At 31.5% G+C, this 18456-nt stretch overlaps 2 protein-coding genes across 6 annotated transcripts in view; both read right to left on the bottom strand.

The window, feature by feature from the left end:
* Window positions 1–1449: 1449 nt before the first annotated feature.
* LOC145793952 (GTP-binding protein OBGC, chloroplastic-like) lies at window positions 1450–8694 on the bottom strand. The gene is made up of 6 exons (XM_082876866.1): window positions 8684–8694; window positions 8243–8516; window positions 7733–7973; window positions 7209–7368; window positions 2816–2960; window positions 1450–1509 (listed from the first exon to the last, which is right to left on the bottom strand). The coding sequence occupies exons 1-6, from the start codon at window positions 8692–8694 to the stop codon at window positions 1450–1452; spliced, it is 891 nt and encodes a 296-aa protein (XP_082732992.1).
* Window positions 6022–18456, bottom strand: part of LOC114319581 (mannosyl-oligosaccharide glucosidase GCS1-like) — a 33232-nt gene continuing 20797 nt past the window's right edge. The window contains exons 1-5 of one of the 5 annotated variants that reach the window (XM_082875761.1): window positions 9223–12564; window positions 8243–8516; window positions 7685–7973; window positions 7209–7368; window positions 6022–6579 (exon numbers count right to left, since the gene is read on the bottom strand). In XM_082875761.1, coding sequence (XP_082731887.1) covers window positions 9364–10287 — 924 coding nt within the window. In that variant the 5' untranslated portion in view covers window positions 10288–12564 and the 3' untranslated portion in view covers window positions 6022–6579; window positions 7209–7368; window positions 7685–7973; window positions 8243–8516; window positions 9223–9363. Of the gene's footprint in view, window positions 6580–7208; window positions 7369–7684; window positions 7974–8242; window positions 8517–9222; window positions 12565–18456 lie in introns of those variants that run through there. The other 4 variants (XM_082875760.1, XM_082875763.1, XM_082875762.1 and 1 more) reach the window with 4 other exon arrangements.

The following is an 18456-nucleotide window of genomic DNA, read 5'->3' as shown; positions in this document are numbered from 1 at the left end:
TATTATTAGTATGTATTTTTATTTTGGATCATTTGCATCAAATAAATTCTAAAAAAAAAAATTTTAAAAAACTAATTTAAAAAAAAAAAGTTTGAACCGGGATCAATCGCGCATACTGGAATAATGAAATGTAATTTGTAAAATAAATTGAAGATTTTTAATATTTTACCAATATATATTCTTTAAAAAAAGTTTAATATTATTAAAGGAAAACAATTTTATAAGGCAATGAAGATGAATATTATTATTAAACGGAAATAATTTATAAGGAAATGAAGATCAATCAATAAAAGGAGAATGTTATTATTTAAAGAAAATTATATTACAAGGAATATTAATATTATTATGTATTTTATTTTATTTTTTTTAATAAAAAGTTTGAATTGGGATCAATCGTGCACACTGGAATAGTGAAATGTAATTTGTAAAATATATTGAAAATTTTTAATATTTTACCAATATATATTCTTTAAACGAAAATAATTTATAAGGCAATGAAGACCGATCAATAAAAGGAAAATATTATTATTAAAAGAAAATTATATTATGAGGAATATTAATATTATTATGTATTTTTACTTTTAAAATATTATTGTATTTTATTATAAAGAATGTAGCTTCAATAAAGAAAAATACCATATTAAATATTTAATATTATTAGTATGTATTTTTATTTTGGATCATTTGCATCAAATAAATTCTAAAAAAATAAAAATAAAAAAACTAATTTAAAAAAAAAAGTTTGAACCGGGATCAATCGTGCATACTGGAATAATGAAATGTAATTTGTAAAATAAATTGAAGATTTTTAATATTTTACCAATATATATTCTTTAAAAAAAGTTTAAAAGTTGAGCCCCATTTTTGAGTTTGCTTTGGGCCTAAAAAAATTCAGGCTGACCCTATCATGTAGTCTTGGATCATTCTGGTCCATGAGACTGTGAGTATAAACACAAGAAGTCAAACTACATTTGGTTGTTTAGTAGAGAGCGTGAGGACCTAAACAAGACAACTAACGGATGTTTGAAATATTAATCGACAATTAAATATCCTATTGAGACACATTTAAGAGAATGTTATGAAATTCCTTAGAAAATTGACACAACACAACAATCATTCAGTGGAAATGAGGTAAGGGACTCAACCAAAACACCATATGGAAAAGATTGCAAGAAGTTTCTAGATACAAATCCACTTTAACAAAGAACCAGAAGAATAGATTGAATTGCACAACTCAAGAATTTAATCATTACGGTTTTGAATCATTTGCATCAAATAAATTCTAAAAAAAATTAATTGAAAAAACTAATTAAAAAAAAAAACTCCTTGAAAATTCATTGGAATAGTGCCTGTTCTAATCAAAAGCGAAAGCAGATGCTCTGATAAACCTAGTTTGTAAATCCTTCAATATGTCTTCAGACAAACAGTTGGAATCAAATTCTGTTTGAATCACAATTTCAGCTTCTTTTTAGGCCGTTTCACTACAGCATCTGCAATGTCCTTTGATGACTGCAACAGAAAAACATTAAAGACTAAGCAAATGTTACAATTTTGATTTGACTAGCATGAAATGGTCAATGGCAACAAACCTTTTTTTTTTTTCCCTTATCTTTCTTTTTCTTCTTCTTCTTCTTCTTGTGTTTCTTTGACTCAATTTTTTCACCTCCATCTTCCAAAGTATTCTATCATATTTTCAACCAATTAGGAAGAAAAATAGGTCATAGAAACACACCGGTTTATTGAAGCTTTTCCAAAAATGATTACAGGAATACAAAAATAAACCACCTCATAGTCGCCAAAAGAGTCTACATGTCGAACTATTCTTCCTGAATGTGAAGCCCCACATGTTATAGAAAGAACATTAGATTTTATTGCTTATTGCAATATGAGAAATACTATAGGGATATATGTAACATCCCAAATATCATTAATGCGAGTAGATCAATCACATACGAGCAGGAAAGGCAACCATCATCATAACGTAATAGATGAAGTATAAAACAAGTGAAATTATGAGAATACATTAAAGTAAATATATACTGTATCAAGGATTTTGTCCAGAATTGATCAAATTGAATACTCATTATTTCCACACACAATGTACAGAGAGAACCAGTTGCCGCACTGCCAAACCTCCATACAAACACCAAATGATAAGAAGGGAAGAGATCAAGCACCCACCAACAAATACAACCACATCCCAGTAGATTGATAGTCTAGGAGTGAACACTGGCCGGTAAGCCCACCTAGAACCAATTAGGTATAGTACCAATTGTAAATACAAATGAATGCGAGTACAATACTACTTTGTCAAATAGGGATAAAAACACTAAACTTTTGTAAGTCATTATCAGGATAAGACAAACCAAAATTTGGAGAAAAAATCTGTTAATGCTTACTATAGTTAGCTGTTAGAATTCCAACTCTAACAAGAAATTAGATTACAGATATCTTCTTTTAACTATTCTGCATATATTCATCTGAATTATGAAAATACCAGCTACTTGAATATGGACAAGAATAAAAAAGCAACAAAAGTCAAAATCAATGAGATTTAGTAAATCACTATTATACCAAGTCTAAACCATATAATCCAACAGGAAAGACTCTTCGAAGAAAAATTAGGTCATGAGTTTGGTCATGTATATAAGGCTTATAAGTCATGAATTTGATCTGCATTGCACATAAGGAAAAAAAGGGGTGTCCACAAACTTGACTAGGTTTAACCAGGTCCATAGCCTAGTTCGAGAATAAAGGAATTTAACACCATTGGGAAAAAAACTACAAGATATAACTGGTAAGTACTTGCATTTACAATATCCTTTGCATTTTTGACAGCCCGTTCAACAAGTTTGGGGTTTATAGAAGCCAATCCATTAGGCTCTTGAAGTTTTCTTTTAAGGAACTTCACCAAAGCCGCAGCCTTGTTTGTTGTCCATGGCCCACCGGGGTGAGGTAACCTACAGAAAAAGCATCATATTGTGAACAAAAGGCTTAAATTTCAAGTGATTTTTTTTATATAAAATTATACAAGTTATAGATTAATGGAGAATTCAGTAGGGAATTTCTTCTTATTTAGGTTATTGAGTTGGGTACTTGGAAATTTGAGGAGGGGATGAAAAAATAAGAATTGGGTTGTGCCATATTAATCAAATAAATATTATGCGAAAACATACAATAACCGACATGATACTCGAACAATATGCTTGATCTATTCCATCTAATTGGGGGCAAAGTCTGAATTTTCAATTCAACACTCTTTCTCATGAAATTCACCTAAGATACAATAATAGTCTCATAATTCAAGGTAGAGAGTTCTAAGTTTTGGTATGAATTAGTGAAAGGGATCAAAGAATGAATTCAGATTAGTCTGAGAGGTTGCAATGAGAGAGTAGTTGAGTAGGGTACTCGGAAATTTGAGGAGGGGATGAAAAAAATAAAAATTGGGTTGTACCATATTAATGAAACTCAATGCGAAAACATCCAATAACCCACATGATATTTTTGAGAGGGAGTTTTTTTAGTATGTCTGCATGTTCTTTAAATTTTCATCTATTTATGCTGCAAGATAATCTTGTCATATGTCTATTACTTTCATATACCCTTGTGGCAATATTAGTTGTTTTGCAGACTGTGGCACTAATAACTATTTTTTAGATGATAGCACTAATAGCATCTTGATTGGTTGTTATGGGTTGGGGTGATTAGGATTTTATTTGTTAGGTGTGTTCTGTCACGGAATTGTCAAAGGGGGAGATTGTTAGGTTTTTGTAACTGGCAATTCCGTTTGACAAAACTTTTTTCAATTATAATTTAATTCACTCTTATATTTCAATGAGGATGTGAGTATTTAGTTGTGAATCCAATCTGAGTTGTGCCTATGCAGAGTAGCTTGTGATCTTGATCCTTTCATTTTTGCCACTTCGCTGAAGCAAAAAGCAAAAATACTGTCGAAGTTGTTTGACCGCTTGAGCAGTCATTTGTGCGTGCCAGCAAAGAAAAGAATCCCTCAGTACTTTTACAAAGCACCTAAATTTCTAGGAAGAAAGTTTTACTGCTCGAGTGGTGAATGTTGCGCTCGAACGGTCAGCCTATATGTTTTGCACCACCTTTACTCACACCGCTTGAGTGGTGAAGTGTGCTCTCAAGCGATCTTCGTGATCTAATTTTCTATAAAGTGAGCTATTTGTTATTTTTAGGGTTTGAGCCGTCCAAATTTTCAAAGAGGAAGAAAAAACAAAGTATTTTATATTGGATGGTGCTTTAAGAGTGCTTTCTTGATGATTTAAGACTAATCAATGGATCTGTAGGTTTTGTGTGTTTTCTTTAATTCACAAATGAGAGAGTTGTTCTTCGATGAATTTCAGAGAATTTGGGCCTAAAATTTTGGTAGATTCCGAGTGGCTCGCCATCGTGAATTCGATATCCGCGTTGTAGATTCAATGTTGGGCAAGCCAATTTTGAGGTGAAGACGGTAGTGGAAGAGGCATATTGGAGTTGGTTAAATTCGGGTGTGGATTCGCTAGATAATTGAGGATCCACATATGTAGTTCTTTTTATTTTCTTAGTGGATTGTTTTGTGACTTTGACCCGTAATTTTTTTTATCACAATTGGAGGCGCTCCAATTGTGATTTTTCCACGTTAAATCGGTGTGTTGATTTGTTTTTGATTATTTAATTGGGATTGTTCTTCGTTATTTAAAAGTGAAACGTAATCACAAATCAATATCTAAGGGATTTTAATTTTTTCAATATTCAAACAATATGCTTTATCTATTCCATCTAATTAGGGTAAAGTCAGAATTTGCAGTTCAAGACTCAGTAAAATTCTCATGAAAGTCATCGAAGATACAATAATAGTCTCATAATTCCATGAATAGGGAGTGAAAGAGATTGCAAAATCAATTCAGATTAGTCTGAGAGGTTGTAATGATGATTAATAAACTAAATTGATTTTTTTTTTTTTTAACTAAAGATTTATAAGAAAGTAGTTGAGTTGGGTACTAGGAAATTTGAGGGGACGAAAAAAAAAAAGAATTGGGTTGTGCCATATTAATCAAATACAAAGCAAAAACATACAGTAACCCACAAGATATTTAAGCAATATGCTTAATCTATTCCATGTGATTGGGAGTAAAGCCTAAATTTTCAGTTCAATCAAGACCCAGTAAAATTCTCATGAAATTCATCAAAAATACAATAATAGTCTCATAATTCCATGAGTAGAGAGTGAAACAGATTGTTGAATGAATTCAGATTAGTCTTATAAGTTGCAATAACAATTAATTAATAAACTAAATAGATTTTTTGAAAAAAAAAAAAAAACTAAAGATAAGAGAGAGAGAGAGAGAGAAAGAGAGACCTGGGTTGTTAAAATCGCGGTTCAATATTTTTTTTTATATAAAATCTATACACTTTTTCAATACTTCTTCCGTCTCAAAATATTAATCCCTTATTTTATTTTTTATTGTTCCAAAATATTAGTCACTTTTTAAAAATCAAAGACAAATAATATTTATTTTTTATTTTTCCCTTCTTTTAAATTAAGGGTAAATTACAAACACCTCTTTAGGTTTGATTAAAATACAAATCGCCCCTCTGTGGTTCTGAAAATTACATCCCACCCTCCGAGGTTTCTAATGTCATAACAAATCGCCAATTTTATTAATAAATTATTAAGTCAATTAACGATTTTTAATGATATTAGAAATATATTTTAATTAATAATTTACGTAATTTTATTCATGTATAGGAGATCAATTATGAATTTTATTTTTTTAATTAATTCTGTTAAATAAAAAATTCTAATAAGGAAGTATTTGTAATTTTTTAAATCACAAGGGACAATCTGTATTTTAAACAAATCTCGAGAGATGTATTTATAATTTATCCTTAAATTAATTAATACCACAAAAAATATAATTATGACAATTAATATTCTCTAAAAAAATATACTCTCAAAAAACAATTTTCAAAAATTAATTTTTTAAGGTAAAATAATTATACTATAAAAAAATTAAATTTCCCAAAACAAAACTATATTATTTTTAAACGAAGTGAGTATATTTTTTCTAACATTTCAATTTTAACAAGTGATGTTCCTTATCATATTTATTGATCTACAACACTGTTTATTGTATTATTTCAAAGAAAATAATTAAAGCCTACAGCCTACACCTATTTGTAGAGGGCATTGGAGATCTAAAAGGTGAGATTGAAACACGATTTACTCTCTCACCCAAACTCGGTATATACACCCATTTAAAAAAAACTCTGCATATACCTCTCTCTCTCTCTCTCTCTCCCCCTCTCTCCCTCCTTTATACCTTCGATGACCAACGTTCCAGCTGCTTCTTGCCGACCGACTCCACTGCAGTTCTTCTTCCTCCATTCTTTGACAAGTGCTAGGTCTTCTCAACTCCACCACATAGTTCCCTTTCATCCAAACAGCCCAGTATCTATCTCCTCTCTCCACACCAAATATTTTCCAACCTCAAGCCCAACAATTGCATTACCGACGGCAGACCCAGAGCCATCCTCACTGATTACGGAGTAATGGATGTATGAATAGATGTGAACCTGTTCATGAAATTGCCAATCAAATTTAGATATACCCAAATTCTGTAAGTAATATTTGAATTTAATGGATATCTCGTATGTGCTATTAATTTTTTTTTTTTTTTTTGTATATATGCTTCATATTTTTACCCAAAATCTTGATCGAATTTATTTTGCATCTGGAGTTGTTTGATTTTGATAGACGGTTTCATCTCACACCGAAACGCGATTTTCTCTCTTAAGAATTGCGTTTCTCCCACAAAATCGTCACCTACTGTAACGATTCCTGCTACTAAGGGTAATATCAAAACCAGGAATGTTCACAAAATTAATGTTTTGTGTAGATCACACCAAATATTATTAGTGAATTTTTACTCAATCAAAATGAATAATCCAACATGATCCAAAGACCCAGTTTCAGGCAAAATATTTTTGTTCAAAGCTGGGTTGTGCATGCCTAAATCTGATAGAACATGAGCTATGAAACTCAGTATGAGGAATACGAAAAATGCATTCAGTATCATGAGCTATGCACTGATAATTTGCAATTTGCAAGTATAAATCTGATAGAACAAGACAGGAAGAATCACGAGGAGAAAGGGTATAAAGGCAATAGCTATAGATGCAGGTAATGTGCAATGTACACATACCGCCAGTTTGTCATTTGAACAAAACGTTGTAACCCAGATCCAACTACATGCCACGTATTAGTACTGCTTTCATGAGAGATCTCAAACTCATTAATAGGGGCAGTTCGCTGCGTCTGCACCATATCAGCCACATGGTTCAAGTTTACTGGATTATTCCAACCTGTCAGACACCCAAAGGCAACACAAAAGAAGTAGAAGATTGTAAATGTATATAAACAAATATATACATATATACACCTATATGTAATGTTTTGATTGTCTCATCTGTTCTCTCTCTCTCTCTCTCTCTCTCTCTCTCTCTCTCTCTCTCACACACACACACACACACACACACACTCACACACTCACACACACACATAATAAAATCATAAAATAAATCCCACAATCACAGCAAAGGACAACCCCAATGCATTCTAATGAAGAAAATAAGATATACACAATGCATTCTAATGAAGAAAATAAGATAAATTTCCAACCTTCTTCCTTATTGTCTTCCATTCTTTTTTGTACAAGCTAATAGGCACCACAGGTCACTTCATGAGTAGCCTCTCTCACAACAGCACTCATGCAAAAAGGTTCAATGCCACGAGCTTGCAAGTTTTCCTTGAATGATACCCACCTTTCAGATGCCTCCAGAAGATCCATTTTGTTGTAGGCAACTAAATACGGCTTTTCAGCAAGTTCAGGATTGAACAGTTCTAGCTCAAGACGAACTGCATCAAATTCATATTCAGGTTGCTGTGATGAACCATCAACAACATGTACCTAAGGTTCCATATTGATAATAGTTCTATTAGTCCGAAAAAGAATTGGCCCAAGCAAATCCACAAATAAAATAGAAGTAGAATAACTCTACATCTGAAGTAAGAATAAAAGCTCTAGTTTCACAATCTCACAAAATAACATTGTGGGGCGAATTTCAAAAGCAAGAAACAAAATGTACAGCTATGACATCTTTCTTCAGTAATTACTCTATAAAGCAATGCTATTTCAAAATCTTAGTGAGCAAGCACAATTTATGAGAGGGTTTATACCAAAGCAGAACATCTTTCTGTGTGCCGGAGAAACTCATGGCCTAAACCAAAACCTCGGTGTGCTCCTTCAAGTAAACCTGGGAGATCAGCTACGACCATTGTAGAATCATAGTCAAATGAAACAACACCGAGATTTGGAAGTAAAGTTGTAAAGGGATAGTTTGCAATAGCTGGCTGAGCAGCACTAATAACACTAAGAAGTGTGCTTTTCCCTGCATTTGGAGCACCTATTATTCCAACATCAGCTACCAACTTTAGGTCTAACTCCAACCACCTGGTCAAAATGCTCACAAAATAATTAATAACAAAATTGAAAGACTTCCACTAACCATGGAAATTAGCTCTGAATAACCTTAAAAAGAAAAAAAAAGCTCATGCCCAATGCACAAAGCTCCAGCTTATAACAAAGTCCAAGACTCAGAGAGGTAGTAGCTAGACAACCTTCCCCCCATTTCTTATGAAGAGACTATTCTTGAGGCCCCTTATTCGTAAATACACCAACCATGAATGTTACCGCTAAAACTTGGATGAATTGGTATCCCGGGCATGTATTAACAACTTATTAATTCCACAAGTGAGTCTCACTATCAAAATCTTGGTGATCTAAAACTTTGTATCTCCAAATGCAGTGCCACTTGGAATAGGAGATATTGCAATTGTGACCCATCTGACCCCCTAAAATGGTCAGACTCTTGTATACTTAATTGTAAAAATATAAATTAGTGAACTCAAAGAATATGAGCTATAATAATAGACTTTGCTGCACTTTGTACAACAGTTATTTATTTATTTACTGACAAGCAAAATGGTAACTATTTTAATGCACAGCGAAGGCATCAACCATCTACACACGCATGTACCAGCAAAAGAAACAACCGAACTAAACAGAACAAAACCCTATACTCTCAACAAGGATGTACAAATCAAATAAAAAATCCACGAAACCATTTCCGAGTGTTAAAATTAATATATGCAATTACCTATTTCAAATTTTTAAAAATCTGAACAAACAATTTAAGAACTTGAAAGACTCACAATTCTGGGCCCTCCTCTCCAATCTCTGCAATCTTTGGAACCTTGTTCGTCCCCGACTTAAAAGAAGCATTGCCTCTCCCTCCTCTTCAACCTGGCAACAACAATGCCCTCTGCCCCGGATACAACAACTCCAAAAGCGCCTCCCCTTGCTCTCCATCCATGGCAGCCTCCCTAATAACCGTCCCCGGTGCCACCTTCACCACAACATCCTCTCCCTTCGCCCCATTCTGCTTCTTCCCCTGCCCATGGCTACCCCTCCCTGCCCTGAAATGAATGTTCTGTCGAAACGGCAATAACGAATTCATCGACCCATCAACTTCCACATACACATTCCCACCCCTCCCTCCGTCGCCACCGGATGGTCCCCCAAACGGCACGTACTTTTCTCGCCGGAACGCCACCACCCCAATCCCGTCATCACCGGCCTTAACAAAAATCTTCGCTCTGTCAAAGCATCTCATCACCGCCGGCACTCCTTTCTCTTTCTCCTTCACTTCCTCTCCTTCAATTCCATCCCCACCAACCACATCCCCAGCTTCTCCACCCTCAAACCCTAACATTTCACCACCATAGTCCTCCTCCTCCTCCTCCTCATTATCATCGTCTTCGAATTCAGAATCAGAATTCACCTCGAACAATTCGAACTTTCCGTAAGAAAGCCCTAGATTTTCATCAAACAACTCTTCTTCTTGACTCGATTCGTCGTTTTCGATCTTTCGAGTTGAAATATTCAATTCGGATAGCTTGACCTCGGTTGAGGAGTGGAGAGAGGAGAGAAAGAAGTCGTCTTTGGGAGGGAGGCGGGTGTAGGTGGTGGCGGCATCGCCGCCGGAGACGGAGGAGAGAGGCGGCGGCGGCGGAGGGTGGAAGTCACGGGAGGTGGTGCGAGTAATGCGATGGTGGTGGTTAGGGTTTGATTTGCAGAGCTTTCTGGGGAGGGGGTTGCGAGGGTTTGGAGTATTGCGAGCTAGGGCTTGTGGAGATATGTATATAGATAGAGATGAGCCCATTGTTGAATTCTCTCTACTGTTTTGTGATTCTCAAAGTCCCCAGTTTTTTTGCAGAGCCAGCATGGAGAGGAATTAGTGGATATAGGGGTTACGTGTCTTTGGCCACGTGTCGGGATTTATTTTCGATCAATCACACAAATAGTCCTTAAAAAATACTTCGGTGACCTTCGACAAAATTTTTATAAATTAGTTTTTGTTTATTTTAAAAAAAATATAAATTACAAATGTATTTGATTTAAATAGAATATTTTAAAAATATAAATTAAAAAATTTATTTATTCATACCTAAAATATTTATATTTATTTTTTATTATTTATGATAATAGGATTATACACATTATAATTAAAAAAAATTAATTAAAAAATTTATTTGAAAAAAAAATTTAGTCAAATTTTTAAATTTCTATTTAAAAACTAACGTAAATTCATTTTTTGAGTTTACGTTTTTTTCTCAAATTTATAAATTGAGACAACCATTTATAAACCAAAAAAATTATCTAACAAGTTTTTATGATAGTTGTTAAAATTTTTGTAAATATAAACTGAAAACTGAAAGCTGAAAATGAAATAATTACCAAACATGCCTATTTCGTTTTGATCTTAATTTTTCATTTATAATAAGGGAAGGGTTTAGGGTGTTTGGATATGTAAGGTACATATTATATGTATTTGTGTAAAGTTTTATAAATATACATAAGTTGTTTCATAAAATCACATAAATTTTTAAAAATATACATAAGTTATAATTTCTTAAATTTTTGTAAGTTAAATATTTATAAAAATTTACACGATTTTATAAGATAATTTACGTATATTTATAAGAATTTACGTAAATATATATGATATATATTTACATACATAAGAATTGTCCTTATAAAAAATACAATTATATTCTTTAATGTCTAAAATATAGTTGATGTAAATATTCATAGTCTAACAATAATTTAAGAAAATATTACATTTGATTAATATGTGATTTTTAAGAAATTGATATGAAATTAAATAGTTCAAAATAAAATAAGTTATATATTTTATGCATTATTTGGGTAATTTATCTTTCATTTTAACAAACGAATGATTTGAGAATTGTTTTTTTAAATTTTTTTTTTTATTTTTTAAGCAAAACAAGTTAATATGTAATGGTAATAGTTTATTTAACTATATAAAAATAAAACAATAATTAGGGTATATAATTTGTTTTTCTTAATAACTTTTTATTTTTGTATTACATACAGTATTGCACCATTAAGATTTTCTTAAAATACAGATTGTCCCTTATGACTTTTTATTAATAAATTATTAAATCAATTAATAATTTTTAATAATGTGAAAAAATATATTTTAATTAACAATCCTAGCAATTTTATTACTGTATAGCAGAGAAAGTAAAAATTTTATTTTTTTCATAAATTCTACTAAATAAAAAATTTATTATTTCCAAAATTACAAGAGAGAATCCGTATTATTTTAATCAGGATTTATTTGTAATTTATCTTAAGGCTGCCAAACCGCTTCAAAATATTTTTATAAAATACATATACATATCTATATATATAAAGAATCACTTAACTGATTGGGATTTGTATTTTTTTTTCAATTTTGCCCATTTATTTTGAATAATTTACTAATAGTGGCCTATATATTGAGTGAAGTTTTTTTTCGTAATTATGCAAATATTCTTGGTCAATTATGTAACAATTTTTTAGTAATTACACAAACATTCTTGGTCAATTATGAAATATAAATATTTTATTTTTTTAACAAATTACAAATACACCCATAAGGTTTATTTAAAATATAAATCGGTCTTAAAATACTATAAATTACAACTACATTTATTATAAATTTTAATTGGGTAAATTACATTGACACCCCCTGCGGTTTATGTTTATTACAGTTTCTCCCATCACCTTTAGAAAATCACATTTCCCACCCTGATGTTTAAAGTTTTATTACAGATTACCCCTTGAAGTTTAAAATTTCATAACAGTTCCCCCCTCATCGTAATGATCATCATACATAAAATTAAATTCACAGGGGGTCAGTGTAATTTTCCAAATGTAAAGGGATAAACTGTAATAAACATAAACCTCAGGGGGTGTCAATGTAATTGACCCATTTTAATTTAACACAATAATCAAGAAGAAGAAAAAAAACTATTTTCCTATATAATAATAAATTATCAAAATTTTTTATTGAAAAGTATTTCTTATATTATTAAAAATCGTTAATTGACTTAATAATTTATTTATTAACAAAATAGTTAACCGAAAAATACTTTTCATATCATTAAAAATTGTTAATTTACTTAATAATTTACTTATTAATAAAATTGGTCATTTGTTATGTTAGTATGATTTATGTATTAATAAAATTAGTTATGTGTATATATATATGTGTGTGTTTATTTTCTTCTACTTCTTTATTAGTTTAGTGAATTATCTTAGTAGTTTTTTTTTTTTTTTTTTTTTTAAATGAGACAATTATCTTAGTATTTGTTTAAGATTTATCTATTGAGAGAAGCTTACCCATTATATATATATTTTTTTTATAATAAATTTGGAAGGAATACATCATTAGGTATATAATAAATCAAAAAATAATACATATCATACTACATAATTCTATCATATATCTAATGATTTATTCTATTCAATTTCATATAATAATATTTCAATTTTAAAAAAATTATCAAAATATAAAACTTAAACGTACTATAATAATAACCCGTTTCAAATTCGGATATTTGATTGAAAGGTACAGTCAACATTTATTATGATTTCTATTTTAATAATTTAAATAGTTTATTTTTGTAAAGTCTTTCACATGTATAATTCATACCAAAAAAAATAATAATTTAATATGATAATTGTAATTTGTCTAATTTATTCAATTTGTCATTAAATTTTTTTTTTTAAAAAAGAGGGGCAATTCATCAATTTTTGTTTACCACAAATGCGGTAAATTGAACCAACCATGAGTATCAAATCAGTTTAATTTTTATATGAATGATATATACCAAAAAAAAAAAAAATTATTCTAATTATCAAAATTAAATATTTAATGGGCCCTACCGACTTGAACTGCACCTTTCAATTCAATCTAGTATATATATATATATCTATCTATATTATTATATATGTGAGAATATGACTTGGTATCTAATAGTGTAGTGGTTTCTTCTTCCGTTAAGTGGCAAATTTTTTTATCCTAAAATAAAAAAATATTATTTGAAGGCGTGAGCAAGATTTGAACCAAAGATTTTAAGTTTTATTAGGTTTCGTTTGGGAAGTGAGTTAGCATTTTGGCTTTGTTAGCTATTTTAGCTTTGGGCTAAAAAGTCTCGTTTGGGAAGAGCTTTTGGTTTTTTTGGCTTTTTTTATTTTTTTGAGAGAGAAAGAATGTAATAATTATAGATTGGATGTAATATTTTGTCTTATTAGACTTAAAGGCCTATTTTGTTTTTTGTGGTTAAAATAGCCAAAAAACCCCCCAAACTTAGCTTCCCAAACGAAACCTAAGAACACTGTTACCATTTAGACAACATACATTTTATAATATTAATTTCTTTATTATTTATTTGAGTAAATTATAAATACACCCCCAGAGGTTTGCTATAAGGCCTTTGGGTTTGTATCTAAAATAATTTGGGCCGACATAATTTCTAGAGCCTCAGCTCAAAAAGAAACCTAACTACTGAATGAACTTAGAACCTACTAAATAAATTAAACAACAATTTAGGCCAAGAAAATTTCTAGGGCCCCAGAACAAAATAGTTGACTAAATACAAATAATGAACCTGCCACTTGTTTGGTTTTGATCTGAAAATTTATTTTCAGAATTTTTTTATTTTAAAATTTGAAAGTTAATTTGGTTATAAAAAAAAAACTAAAAAAAATGATATTTAAGAATTTATTTTTGTCAAACCATTTTTTTTTTTAATGTCAAAAAAATTGTTTGAAAGTTTATGTTTGAAAGTGTCATCTTTATGTCCAAATGATGACATCACTTATAAATCAGTTTGACACATTTATGACTCTAGCACGTATCAGTATTAGCCCTTGCCTATTATCTCATAGACGGCCACTACCTTTTTACCGTCACTCCTATTTAAAAATAATAAATTGTATTTTCATCCGTAGATATATATTGTTTTTCACTGTACCTACCCTAATCACTACATTATTTGTCTTTTCTTACTTTGGTCCAATTTCTAACTTCTGAGGGAAACTTTGAAATTTTTAAAATTAACTTTCCTACCTTGATCACTTGGAGACCTTTGTTTTCGCACTTCAAAATAGATGGGTCATGGTAGGCGGTAAATGGAAGTGTTCTATAATGGAGGGTTGCATGTTGAGGAGGTCTACAGTGGAGGATTTGGTACAAATTTAGGTGAACTTGACCCATGGGGCATTTTCCGTCACAGAAGTATAACATTTGTTACAATTTGGACCAAAGTGAAAAGAATCTGTATCGAGAACAAAGTGAGAAACTGTGAATGTGTAATTAAGCATTTTAAAAAATACAAATCATGCCCTAATCTATGAAGAAATTATTTATGTAAGTAATATCATAATAAAGTATAATTATTATTTGAAAATTGGCTAACATACTTTAATATGAAGATTTAATTATTTTATTACAGTTAAAAGAGGAAATATCATTTTCCCCATCAAAGTATCACTCAAAAATTAATTTAACCTATGTTATTTTAATAATATTAATTTTTACACGTAAATTATTTGATTTTGGATTAATTTTGGATTCATTATCGGATCGATCTAATTTTTTGTGTGAAAAAAATACACAAAGCGCATGACAAAATAAAGGATTTTAGAACTTATTCCAAGAAATCCATTAAACAGTCACCTTATAGTCAAATGTCATATAAGGAAATTCAAATTTCACATCAAAGTGAAAGACTCGGTCATCACCTCCTCAACACTTCTCCATAAAATCAAATTCCCGCTAAAGTAAAAAACCTAAGGATTTCTGTCTAATAAAAAACTTTCCATAATTTCAAAAATTCTACTCAAGTTTTCTTTCACAATTCTTTCCTCCCAAGGAGCTCTCGATCTTATTCCAAGTATCTACTCAAACAATTGTCTTCATAGGCAAATGTCTTTCTAGGGGAATCCGAATTTTATTCAAAATTGAAGATTTGGTCACCACTTCCTTATCTACCATTTTTCATAAAGGTCGAAATTCCCCCTAAAGTCAATGACTTAAAGATTCTTATTCGATCAAACACCTTCCATAATCTCCAAGGCACTACTTAAGTTGGACAGTTCCTTTTTTTTTAAAAAGTTATTCTTTAATAACATGTTTTCTTGGGGATTTAAATTTTAAAAAGTCAATCATTCATTTCTTTTTCCTCTTCTTCTTTGATCACTAAGGTAAGAACCCAAATTCAAACTCAAATTCTTTTAAATTGGGAAACCACCCCCCAATTTACTACTGATTACTCAAATCAAGATAAAAATATGAATCACTGCGTAAGTTGAACCACCAAATCTTTGTAACTACATCATTGCCCCCAAATAACTCGGATTGCCACAGAATCAGATCACTGCCACGTCAGACTCCCCAGACTTTGGGAATGAAATCACTGTCTTTCTAGTTGTTAGATCGCTGGAATCAAATTAAATCAAATCAAACCATTTCCAAAATATCACATAAGAACATAATTTGCATTCATGCCTATTTGGGGGGTAGGGTTGCCCTGTCCTAATTTAGAAGTCAGACCAAGGATTTGCTAAATCATTCAAAGAGGCAATAATACAATCCTCGAAAGGAGGGTATCCTGCTCTAGTTTAGAAGTTGCTAATGCTCTATCCATGCAAAAGGAGGCAAGTTTGGTCAATAAAGGGCACATCAGTTGTTACTATCAATATACCACTCCTTCCACAAGGGAATGATCAAACAGTACTAGTAGCATAGTCTCATGCTTGCCTTATTGACATAACATAACCCACGAAGTGTCCGGGATACTATGCAACAAACCCGATGATAGGTGAATGGAACCAGTCAATTTTGTTTAACACTTACCATTGCATCTCGAAGTCATCGTCATCACCCATTCGGTGATAGTTGCCCGACCAAGGGAATTCTGAGGAATTTGAAGGATTCCTACCAGAGTGATCAATCTAAACAATTGTCTTTCCATTACTTATTGTTTCCCGAAATGTGCCCCAATTTATTTTCAAAAATGCGTGATCAAATTTCAACTTCTACTTTTTTCAGAATAAAATGCCAATTTTTTTTTCTTTAAAATTTCAATGTTTCCCTTTCCTCTTTTTTTCCGAAAGTTTTGAGGAGTTCAGATTTTATTCCAAGGAATCAACCAAACTATCAACCTTTAGCCAAATATCTTGTACAGGAACCAAAATTTTATTCGAAATAAGAGACTCGGTCATTACTTCCTTGTCTAACATTTCTCCATACAATTAAGGTTCCCTCAAAGTCAACAGCCCAGAGGTTTTTACCTGATGAAAAGAATTTTCCATAATTTCGGAACTCTATTCAAATTTTTTTCAAAAAAATTCCAAAGAATTTCAGATCTTATTCCAAGAAATCAATCAAACAGTCACCTTATAGTCAAATGTCTTCTAAGGAAATTCAAAATTTCACTTCAAAGTGGAAGACTCGGTCATCACCTCCTCATCAACACTTTTCCATAAAATCAAATTCCCTCTAAAGTCAAAAACCTAAAGATTTATGTCTGATCAAAAACTTTCTATAATTTCTAAAATTCTACTCGGGTTTTCTTTCACAACTCTTTCCCCCCAAGGAGCTCTGAATCTTATTCCAAGTATCTAATCAAACAATTGTCTCCTTAGTCAAATGTCATTCTAGGGGATTTCGAATTTTATTCAAAATTGAAGATTTGGTCACCACTTCCTTATCTACCATTTTTCATAAAAGTCGAAATTCCCCCTAAAGTCAATGACTTAAAGATTCATATTCGATCAAACACCTTGCATAATCTCCGAGGCTCTACCTAAGTTGGAAAGTTTCTTTTTTTTTTTTTTAGAAGTTATTCTTTAATAACATGTTTTCATGGGTATTTAAATTTTAAAAAGCCAATCATTCTTTTCTTTATCCTCTTCTTCCTTAATCACTAAGGCAAGAACCCAAATTCAAACTCAAATTCTTTAAAATTGGGAAACCCCCCCCCCCTAATTTACTACTGAATATTCAAATCAAGATCAAAATATGAATCACTGCCTAAATTGAACCCCCAAATCTTTGTGACCGCATCATTGCCCCCAAATAACTCGGATTGCCACAGAATCAAATCACTGCCACGTCAGACTCCCCAAACTTTTGGAATGAAATCACTGTCTTTCTCGTTGTTAGATCGATGGAATCAATTAATATCAAATCAAATCATTTCAAAAATATCACATAAGCAGAAAATTTGCATTCATACCTATTTGGGGGGCAAGGTTGCCCTGTCTTAATTTAGAAGTCAGACCTAGGATTCACTAAATCATTCAAAGAGGCAATAATACAATCCTGGAAAGGAGGGTATCCTGCCCTAGTTTGGAAGCTACTAATGCTCTCTCCATGCAAAAGGAGGCAAGTTTGGTCACAAAAGGGCACATCAATTGCTACTATCAATATACCACTCCTTCCACAAGGGAATGATCAAACAGTACTAGTAGCATAGTGTCATGCTTGCCTTATTGACATAACATAACCTACGAATACTGTCCGGGATACTATGCAACAAACCCGAGGATAGGTGAATGGAACCAATCAATTTTGTTTAACACTTACCATTGGATCTCGAAGTCATCGTCATCACCCATTAGGTGATAGTTGCCTGACCAAGAGAATTCAGAGGAACTTAAAGGATTCCTACCAGAGTGATCAAGCTAAACAATTGTCTTTACATTACTTATTGTTTCCCGAACTGTGCTCAATTTATTTTCAAAAGTGCGTGATCAAATTTCAACTTCTATTTTTTATAAAATAAAGTGCAGTTTCTTTTTTTTTTTAAATTTCAATGTTTCCCTTTCCTCTTTTTTTTGGAAAGTTTTGAGAAGTTCGGATTTTATTCCAAGGAATCAACCAAACGATCACCCTTTAACCAAATATCTTGTACAGGAACAAAAATTTTATTCGAAATGAGAGGCTCAGTCATTACTTCCTTGTCTAACATTT

This window comes from Camellia sinensis, chromosome 6 (genome assembly GCF_055761805.1).
Source record: "Camellia sinensis isolate YWXY chromosome 6, ASM5576180v1, whole genome shotgun sequence".
NCBI lineage: Eukaryota > Viridiplantae > Streptophyta > Magnoliopsida > Ericales > Theaceae > Camellia > Camellia sinensis.
The sequence above is the reverse complement of the archived record's forward strand: the minus strand, read 5'-3'. Positions and strand labels throughout refer to the sequence as shown.